The sequence below is a fragment of the Epargyreus clarus genome, unplaced genomic scaffold, assembly GCF_041222505.1.
Source record: "Epargyreus clarus isolate Ecla_fem2 unplaced genomic scaffold, WU_Ecla_fem_2.2 ptg000011l, whole genome shotgun sequence".
Taxonomy (NCBI): domain Eukaryota; kingdom Metazoa; phylum Arthropoda; class Insecta; order Lepidoptera; family Hesperiidae; genus Epargyreus; species Epargyreus clarus.
This window is the reverse complement of record NW_027332219.1, coordinates 6,088,543-6,098,964: the sequence shown is the minus strand read 5'-3', so window position 1 is coordinate 6,098,964 and position 10,422 is coordinate 6,088,543. Positions and strand designations below refer to the sequence as shown.

The 10,422-nt window shown below is 34.0% G+C and overlaps 2 protein-coding genes across 2 annotated transcripts in view; one reads left to right on the top strand and one right to left on the bottom strand.

Annotated features, from left to right (window-relative positions):
* Positions 1–1,062: 1,062 nt before the first annotated feature.
* On the bottom strand, positions 1,063–3,529 carry LOC140745723 (60S ribosome subunit biogenesis protein NIP7 homolog). The gene is made up of 3 exons (XM_073077617.1): positions 3,387–3,529; positions 1,929–2,221; positions 1,063–1,283 (listed from the first exon to the last, which is right to left on the bottom strand). Exons 1-3 carry the CDS (start codon positions 3,440–3,442, stop codon positions 1,090–1,092), a joined length of 543 nt encoding a protein of 180 aa, XP_072933718.1. The 5' UTR covers positions 3,443–3,529; the 3' UTR covers positions 1,063–1,089.
* Positions 3,530–3,973: 444 nt separating this feature from the next.
* Positions 3,974–10,422, top strand: part of CalpA (calpain A) — a 54,583-nt gene continuing 48,134 nt past the window's right edge. Inside the window, exons 1-2 of the mRNA XM_073077848.1 lie at positions 3,974–4,061; positions 9,174–9,533. Coding sequence (XP_072933949.1) covers positions 9,240–9,533 — 294 coding nt within the window. The 5' untranslated portion in view covers positions 3,974–4,061; positions 9,174–9,239. The remainder of the gene's footprint in view (positions 4,062–9,173; positions 9,534–10,422) is intronic.

Sequence of the window (10,422 nt, the reverse complement as noted above, 5' to 3'; positions counted from 1 at the left end):
GTAAACCATATAATTGCTGGTTGTTGATAATTTACATCACTTTTAAATACGAGTAAGTAAGTAGTTGTTCTATGTTTACCACATTTTTATTAGCTTGACCTGTATGTATGTATATAACGGAATCTTTAACCCCTATTTTTACCCACTTTGAACGGTCCAATTAAAAATTTTAATAAACACTTATAAAGAACCGATGACACGACTTACTACACACGATTTTAATCCTATGATTAAAATCATGTCTATCTATGATACGCCAGTAGGATAATATATCTATGATTTTAATAATGTTGTCATCAAGATCGTCAGGATTAATGATTTACCCTGTGCGCACTAAAAATCACACTAAAAGTGTGATTTTTAGTTTTTTAACTATAATTATTATATTTTAGGAATATCCAGTCTTGCTTTGTGGTACTTTGCAATGTATTTTGTAATAGAAATGTGATAAATAAGTAGGATAACGATGTATTACTGTAACTATTGATATTTATCGAGGGGCGGACCGCCCCTTCAATGCTTAGTTATTGCGCCATCTATCGTACATATCTAAAACTTACACGGCTACCAACTAGCATGTTTGTCATCGTTTTATGTGGCATAGAAGTACTTAGAACTTGTAGATGGTGCTTGGATAGAAATCTAAATTAAAATAGTGTTTGAATTAAAATATAACTTTCATTTTCAGTTAAATTAAAAAGTGAAAGACCATTTACTTTTAAAATACCACATAACAAGATAGTATTTATTGTTCCGTGTAATAGACTGCTCCTTTGTTTATAAGCGTAGCAGACGCGCATGTAGTCTACCTGATGGTAAGTGGCTACTGCCGCCCATGGACATCTGTAATTAACCCCAGACAAAATTAGATTCCTGCTTGCGGTCGGCAACTGATGCGTCGCTACCTCTGAGAACTGCCTCGGAAAAGTATGTTTTTCTACCACACCCTTCAAACCAAGACAGCAGCACTTTACACTGCTGTTATTAGACAGAAATAGGTGTGGCGGTGGTGCCGCCGGAAACTTGAAAAAAAATTTAAACTCATACAAAAAATAAAACACATTTATTATTAAAAATCTAGTCTTTATCCTAAACTAAAGTATCCTCCGATCTGATATATTCTCCTATGTCCGCTTGATGGAATGCGATAGTTGCTAAGGGGTCCGCATTCCTGCAGTCTGAGGTGGACCTTGATGATACTCCAAAGCCTATTGGGATGTCTGACATAGTGTTAATCACCACACCCTGGTTTTTTGGAGTATTCTCCGTTATTCTACCAAGACCTGTAAGTAAATGAGGTTATTTTATTAATTTTAGTAAGATGTAACGCCATCTCGTAGCTACAGCGGTATCTTCGCGAGTTCAGAAAATAGTGAAATAGTAAGTTTCGGCAACTCAACAAAAGATGGCATTAGAAAAATCAACTTTATAACACACCAAACTATTGAAGTATGAAAACTTTGACATTGTGCCTTTTTCAAGAACAAAAATATTTTTTATAGCATGTGTTCTCACATCAGGGTTTGTGCAGTTAGCAGGAAATCTCAGTTAGTATTCCACTTCATAAGTTGGGATTGTCCATTGACATTTGTAATCAACTCAAAATATAGAAGGCCTATGTGAAGTTTATGAACAGACCTAAACCTTATGTAATTAAGTAATTATCGACTGTTCAAATCAGAACACAGAAGTATAATGTAGGTATATTTCTGCTAAATGAAAATGTAATTTTATTGGAAACAAGCATGTATTATTTGCCTTAATTATATGGCAAATATTACATGCTAACCGTAATTGCAATAAACCAATTATAGTGCCCTTAATTGACTGCCAATCTTCAATGGAAGTACTTTATTGTGTATGAAAACCTAAAAAAAAATTGATGAGAAGTTTCTCTAATTTTTATAAACCAACAAACAAATCCTTACCACTCTTAATAACATGATGTCCGTATAAAAACTGTTGTTCAGCGGACGGTTTGACCCATATCTTAAAAGGTGCGTATGGTGCTATATACGTCAACGCAGTAATATGTAGCCTAAATTTGTTTGTCTTTGTGAACTTTCCGAAGCACGTGCCCGCGGATATCAGATGATCAGGTTTCACAGTCTGTGCTAGCTGTAGTAACCGCTCAGATATGTAATAGACACGGTCCTTCTTCTCTCGGAAGCAATATGTGCCATCTGGTCTGTCGATTAGGAGTTTTACGTTCACGCCAATACTGGAAAGGAGAACGAGATTTGTTAGTCATAACTAATATTACAAATGCAAATTTGAGTATGGTTGTTGGTAAAAACATGATAAAATACGTTGTAATGGGTGTTTTATTTATAGGTATTTTTTTATTTAGATAAAGAATAATAAATAAAAATAAATCCATATTTTAATCATTATTACTGTATAAAAGAACCATTTTTTACAATTAGTTTTTAAATATTATTTCATTAAAATGTTGTCTGAAACTGTGGTTAACATGTTCCATTCTGAAGTTCCAATTTTTAATGACACATTTGAATTTCTAATGATATTTGGCCAATGACTAGAGTAATATTGGCCTCCAATACAGTTTACCTGCACGTGGCACATGCTGAGATTGTCCCTTTTCGTGGTTGTTGCAACACATATTATTGTAATAACTGATTGTACATTTTATTGTCCTTTTGTTGTTGTTCTATTTTTTATTTTTTTTTTGTTTTAGGTTATTGTTATTTTTTTTGTCTCTCTCTATTATAGTATCTCATTTGTGTTGCAATTATCCGAATAAATGTTTCTTTCTTTCTTTCTTTCTTTATTTCAATGCATCAATCATAGCCGGGTTATTTATTATTCTTTATTTAAATAAAAAATACTTCAAAATTAATCACCCTATATATTAATAAAATAAATGGATACAAATTATTACAAATGTAATGCATAAATTATTGAAAGAATGAAATGAGAACTTAAACATATACAGTACTTAATATTTTATGTTGACAATGATCTTTTTGATATCTAAGAAAGCCAGCATGCAGTCCACCTGATGGTAAGTGTCTACTGCGGCCCATAAACAACTGTAATTAACCCCAGATAGGATTAAAGTCCTGTCTTTGATCGGCTACAAAGGCGTTGCTGCCACTGAAGACTAAGCATCAATGACATATAAGTGTACTCCCTTACCATCCCAACCCCTGTCAATGACTCATATATAAATGTATTCCGTTACCATACCCTTTGAAGCAGAGCACAACAGGGCTATACTACGGTAGTAAGGCAGTAATAGATGTGGTGATGGAGCCTTAGGAATCAAATCACGAAGGGTTCTACCACCTTTATTTAATTTCAAACTTGCCGGTATTAATCATCGCAAAATGTTACAACAGGACATTTAACAACGTGCTACTTACTATTTAGTTAGCTTCTCGAATAATATTCGAGTTCTTGTTTCCGACAGTACTTTCATTTTTAAATTTTATTTTAGAAAACTATTTTGTAAACACGTGCTCTTAGAATTCGAAACTTCTACTTGTCATTGTCATTTGTCAAAAAGTTGATATTTGATTGACGTTAGAGCGTCAACGTCAATGTCATATCTTGACAGAATTAGTATCGTTTAAGAACTATTATAAATATTGATTTAGATTATTCTATTTCGATTAATTAAGTTCTATTTGGCCACCGCATTAAATAAGAATGGAAATAAATCGAAATTTAACTTTAAAATAACACTGATTTAAAAATAAAATCTTCATCTATAAGTTTAATATAAAATCAAAAAACTATGAAATGTAAAAAGCAACTAAATTTATATTTATATAACTTTTACTAGCAAAAATATTTAATGAAACTTAATTTAATATAAAAGCTATTAATTAAAATGATTTAACTCTACAGCCTAAATAATTGTGACTTAATGTGAATGTGCCCTAATGTGATCAGTGAACATCTTTGAGATCCGAATAGTGATTTCATTCAACCCTTACTACGTCATACCATTCATGACACATTGCTGATTGCATAAAACGTATTCGTTCATTCGTTCACCTTAACACTTTGTTGCTCTTTCTGTGGGAAGTGTATTGGTAAGTTAGATTCGGTTATTTTCTTATCATATTTCCTTTATTATTGTATTACACGATCGTTTTAACACATTTTGTCACATAAAACTAATAAACCAAATTACTTTTTACCCATATTCTCTTATATTTCATTAAAAATCGTAAAGTTTGCAGCAAAAACAAACGTTTGCCGGACTAAATGAGTAATTTTCGCATCTGTTCTGTGTCCTTGAGATTAAGTGAACGCTTATCACGTGATAACAACAAAACAGTATCAGAAAAACGTGGTAATAACTGAGTAATTAGGTTGAAAATTTGTTTAAGAAAAAATAGGTCGTGATAACAATACAATAGAACTTAAATATTTAAATGTTTTGGAATTTGGCGCCACATAAAATTTGCCAGTCTGAGGCCAGACATTTAACTTTTATATTTTAATGTTTGTTTAGGACATAAAAAGAAACGAATACTTACATATTATTATAGAATTTAGATGTTTAAAATTTTAGAATCGAACATTATAGAAGTGACGAATTCTAGAGCCCGCATTATTGCAAACTCACTAATTTTGGCACCTTTTTAATTCGATTAAAATTGACGACACCTCTATATCATCAATGTTATTAAATCATTGTACATTGGATGTTATTATATTAGATTAAATACGTACCTATGCGTCGTGACGATACTACAGTCACTTTACGTAAATTATGTATGTATTCTTACTTCGAAGATTGCGTGCTTTATCAATGACGTCACACCTTTTAGTAGAAATGTCTTTCACCATTTTGCGGGTCAATAAACTGTAAATGAGTAATGAATATTGTAATTATATATAACTACTAATACTTAAATGACACTGAACAAAATATTAAAAACGAAACGAAATATAACTTTGTTTGGCCGTGAGAACTTAAGCGTTACACATTGTGACGTCATAATAACGAATAGGCGCTACATATAACTTTAAGGAAAAGCAAATAAGCAAAGCTCTTAAGTATCTAATTAGATATACCTGCCAATATTTGACCCCTAGATGAGGATAGAGTCTCGCGGTCCCTTCAAGTGACACCTTTGTGTTTAACCATTTGTATCGATATAGTATTCCCGATACGTTATTATCATATCGAAAAACATTAAATATCCTTGAACTTTTCCAAAAGAAGAACCTTACTTAAATATTTTAAATCGCATAATTTATCGATACATATTACCGAAGTAAATATCGATATTTTCAGAAATGTGTCCCCTACCTTTGTGTAGCTAAACAACAATATTTCGCATGCAGGCGAGGACAGCCACTCCCGGTCACTCCCTTATGTGTCGTGGCCTCTATTTAATCACACTCGTGTCCTGCCAATTGTCCGTACAATGACGCACAAAAGTTGCCATAACTTTATTTTTTTTTAGTTTTGAACTTTTTTATAATATAGGAGTAGCGTATGAGTATGCATTCTACCTGATGGCATGTGGATACTGCTGCCCACAGACATCAGATAAGATTAGATTCTACCTAAGGTCAGCCACAGATGCGCCACTACTCCTAAGAACTAAGCTAAAATGCCTCGGAAAAGTATGTCATCCCTACAACACCCCTCAAACGAGAACACAGCAGCGCTTAACACTGCTGTTATTAGGCAGAAATAGCGGTGGTGCCGCTGGAGTCGAACCACCGGGAGTTATACTACCTTTAAAGAATCCGAATACGTATTAGAAGTCTTGCTTCCGAGAACGGAGACTACTCCGTGCACTCATCAAACGACAGGAGTTGAGGAAGTAGGTCTTCGAATAGGTCAACCTAATCTACCTCTCTCAAAAACACCTGAGTTAAGCCGTTTAACCTTTACCACGTCTCAGGGCATTAAACTTTGTAACCTAATTGATCTTAAGTGTACAATTTTGGGCCAAAACACAGAAATTAGCCCACCGAGGTCGCGATGACGGCATACTTAACGAGGTGCGGTCCAAAATTGATTAGTTACCTTTAATTGGAGCGGCTCGCCTTTGTTTTGTGTTTTTCCAGTAATTTCAGTTTCACGCACACTTTTTATAATGAAGCTATGTGAAGAGCATAGTGGTATGATATTGAAAAACCCACGTGGCTGAGTGGTCATCACGCTGTTCAGACACGCAGTGGGTTTTGGGTTCGATTCTCGACAGACAGGGTTCTGGATGTTTGTGTGTTCATCTTTGAATGTGTCCATGTCACTCACGATATGAAAATAGTACAGAATTTCTTAATATAGGAATAGGAATAGAAGCAGAAATAGAAAAAAAAAATTGTCTTCCCATGCTGGATAACTGACTTTGATATCAAGTAATCGATAAGCCAAGGAAAAGGCAACGCTACACAACCTTTGTCATTCTTGGGCAAACATTAAATCCTATATGCGGTGTATTATGGATGTCCATATGAAGACAGGACTACTTAACATCAACTGAACTGTATGCTCCTCATATTATTTGTTAAAAGATTATTTTCCTGTAGTCCATATTTATTATCATCTTAAGAAGTGGCTGAAACAAGGCCTCTCAATCGAAGGAACCGAAGTTTAAATCGTAGGCAAGCATCGCTGATTTATGCGCGTATTAGAAATTACTCGTAATTATTACTTGCTATAGATAACAGTAAAGAAAAAGATAGCAAGAAAACTACACGCCAAAGACTGTCCCTTTAAAGAAAATTCTAAAAGGTATATGGAATCTACCAATTCCCATTTGACCAGCGCGGCGGACTATGGCCTAAGCCCCTCTCACTCTGAGAGGAGACCCGTGCACAGCAGTGGGATAGTAATTGAAAGAATTGTCAACATCGAATATTTATTATCTGAAGAAGGAACGTAGCAAGGTCGTATCTTGTGTACATTTCGCACGTATTTACCTTTAATGACTCATTCCAAGGAAGTTGCACTTGATAACTGTTTCTGCATTTAACGTTCTTGTAATAAATTTGTATAATTTCATTATAAAGAGCATCTTGATCTTATTCTTGCGATGTCTTCGTCACTGATCTGTTTGCTTTGTGTTCGTTTCTTGTTTATTAAGTAATAACATAAGCCGTTTATTCTTGTTGTCTCTTCAATATAAAGTACCTAGTAGTTTAGACATTTCCAGCAATGTCGTACTATAATACTGATTTCTAAACTATCACCCTATACAAATTTCAACACTCTATTGTCATCGTCGTAGATCCCGCCCCCTTAGGATTGATTTTCTGAAAACGGTGAAATAGGTGTTTGATTTTCTTTAACCAGAAAGTCAAATAGTAAGTTTCATTGAGCTCATATTCCTATAGTATATCTGTATTTATTCACAATGTATGCGTAAGGTATACTAAATTAACTGAATAGAGATTGCTATACTGGGATATAAAACTGTACATAAATAACAAAATTATAACCTAACCTAACCTAACCTAACCTAACTCTATTATATCCTAAATATATCGCCTAAATAATAAACAGAAACAAGCATTAGTAGCAGAAATACGTATCTCAATTCGAAGATTTTTCCGGTATTCCCTAAGGTATTGATTTAAAAGCCCTTGATGTGACGTATTATATTACTAGACATCTAGCCAAAGTTCTGTGTATTTTGGCTATGTGCCTAAGTGTTCGTATCAAATGGTAATGGTGTTTTATGTCATGATGTTGTAAGAAAAAATATTATCATTCTGTATCTTTTATTAAATGAAGTGTTTTGTCTTTAAATAAACTATTATTGTCCTCCTGGGCACGGTTCTCCTTACCAGGAGAGGTTCAGGCCAAAGTCCACACTGGCTAATTGTGGATTGGTAAATTACACACACCCATTTCTGCGTCATAATAGCAGTGTTGAGTGCTGCTGTGTTTTGGTTTGAGGGGTGTGGTAAGGGTGACATTAGGTGGGGAGACTTTACCATCAGGTGGACCGCATGCTCGTCTGCTCCTCCTACAAAATATAAAAAAAACCTTGTAATTTTTTTAAAGAACTCTAACGCGTATTGGTTTCATCACGGTGTTTTACGTCACCGTTTAAGCATGATAATTTGTTTCAAATACGCAGAACGTTAAAAAATATATAGAGGGAGAAATCTGGAATTGAAATCCCAGATTGTATGGAGTTCATACCACTAGGTATCACTCTTTTATCGCTAAGTAACCAAACTTATCGTTTTTCTTATCATTGATTCATATAAAATTCAGAATAAATATTTTGAATGTGGTAGAACCCTTTGTAGTTCGATTCCGGCGGCTCCACCGCCACACCTATTGCTACGTTAAGCGCTGCTGTGTTCTGGATTCAACGGTGTAGTAAGACAGACTTACTTTTCCGAAGCGTTCCAGCTTAGTATTCAGGGGTAGCGGCGCATCTGTGGCCGAACTAGGGTAGGAATATCTAATCCTATCTGGGCGGCAGTAGCTACTTACCATCAGGTGGACTGCACGCTCGTCTGTTACTCCTATATTATAAAAAAGAACAGAAATAATAGCATATTTGTACATTTTATTGCTTCAATGCTGTACCGAATTGTAACAAGGTTAGGTCATAAAACGTTTAGTTCATATCTATTGATAGAAACTTTATCAAGTGGTATGTTTATCGTGCAGCCATTTTATTTAAATACACAGTGCGATTTTAAATAAACAGTTCGTGTTTTAATAAAAGCGTGTAATGATTTAATTCTCAGACAAAAATAGAACAGTTCTTTCTTACAGTTCGAACCTTTACAATACAATACAATACAAACTCTTTATTGTACACCAAATTTATAGTAACAAATACAAAATATTTACAATAATCAAAGGTACAACTAGAACCTTTCTATTTAGTTAACTGTTTTTAATTTATTTTTTGTGTAATATTTATTGACAAAATTTGGTGTTATAAATAAAAAAATTAAAAGTTTATAATAGAAACAAAACAGTAGTAGGTAATTAATATAATTCCTACATTTTCTACACTTGAGTTTATTTGACTTACGTAATTATTTAAATAACAAAACTCAATTCGTGAGTACAAGAGCGTGAGAAATGGGTTTTCCGTGTTTCCTCAAATGTATTAATAACACTTTAATCTACAAGTCATCTTTACCGAAATCTTATTCAGATCATTGCCCTGCCAAGAGGAAAGGAACTGAATCACATTTTGTTTCAGTAAACAAAGATTGACTGCACTCGGCGTCCGCTCGCCTTGAGGAGAACACACTTTTCGCGCGTCGAAATGTCGTCAATAAACTATTACCCGAAGAACTTTCACGCGAACGGCTGGGGTTGGCATCGTACCAACGCTGCTGCTGCCGCTGTTCGTGGGTTCTTGAACCGGGAGCGAAATGGAGAAGGTAGCTCTGAACCGCTCATTAGCAGCAGTTTGTACCCATCGCTGCCGAGTGAAGATGATACTGAGTTCAGGACGAATATCAAGCTGTATCCGTCGTTACCAGCTGAGGAATATGAAAGTGGTGCAGTTGAAGAAGTTGTTGAGGAAGCCTGTGCGTCCGTCAATGTTAATGCTGTGGTAAGTGACTTCTTTTATCAATAACAATACTTTATAATTTTTGATTTTTTTAATTTTTGTTGAATTCGGATAAGCGTTCGATATAAGAACCTGTTTGTTATATTTTCGCATTTATTGTCGCAATGCTACATTACGTACTTCAAAGTATTTTAAGTTTTCGTATACTCAATTAACACTTTTCATTTTAAATACACACGAATTAAAAAATAATAAATAAGAAAGGTAAATTCATAACGTAGCGATAAAAGAATAAGAAAATATGTATTAATAAATTCTAAAGATTAACGGATTTCGTATAAGCTTTTGACATTGTTATTTTAGATACGTACCTTTTCTCATTACAAATGTAAGATAAAAATATTTCCATATTTAACACACTTAAAAATTAGTTAACTTGTTATTTAGTTAACGAATACTTGAGGATTTCAATTTACTTTGTGCTAAAGTAATTGTGTGACACAAAATGCAATCTATTTCAAGACCTTGACATTGACCACGGATGACTTCACAATAAGATGTCTACATATAGATAAAATAGTTAACATAATTTATTGTATTATAATGTTTAGTACAAAAAGTCTTGGACCTTGGGTTAAATACTTAGTCTTTTAATTTTGTTTATATTTGCAACGCGGTAGTGGCAGTAGATTGATGCCTGGGGGCATACCACCATATTTTAAAAATCATCATAGTTCAGAAAAGTTTTATTTCAATATTGCATGAACATTATTTTGTTTCGTACCACGACCTCATTAAAGTTTTGTTTTATTCCTGCCGAGTGATGTAAAAAATTAGTATTTTGTCTATTACTTGTCCAAGAGGAAACGCGACATCGAAACTAGTGTCATCTCTTTCGCACCACGGTGTTGATTGTGTTCCGTCATTCGCA

Bases quoted from the DNA above. Each gene is read 5' to 3' on its own strand.
- LOC140745723 (XM_073077617.1), bottom strand. From the start codon at position 3,442: ATGAAAGTACTGTCGGAAACAAGAACTCGAATATTATTCGAGAAGCTA. The intron at 2,222-3,386 runs GTAAGTAGCACG...TCTCCTTTCCAG, and splicing joins TTCGAGAAGCTAACTAAATA to TATTGGCGTGAACGTAAAAC. The intron at 1,284-1,928 runs GTAAGGATTTGT...ATTTACTTACAG, and splicing joins ACATCATGTTATTAAGAGTG to GTCTTGGTAGAATAACGGAG.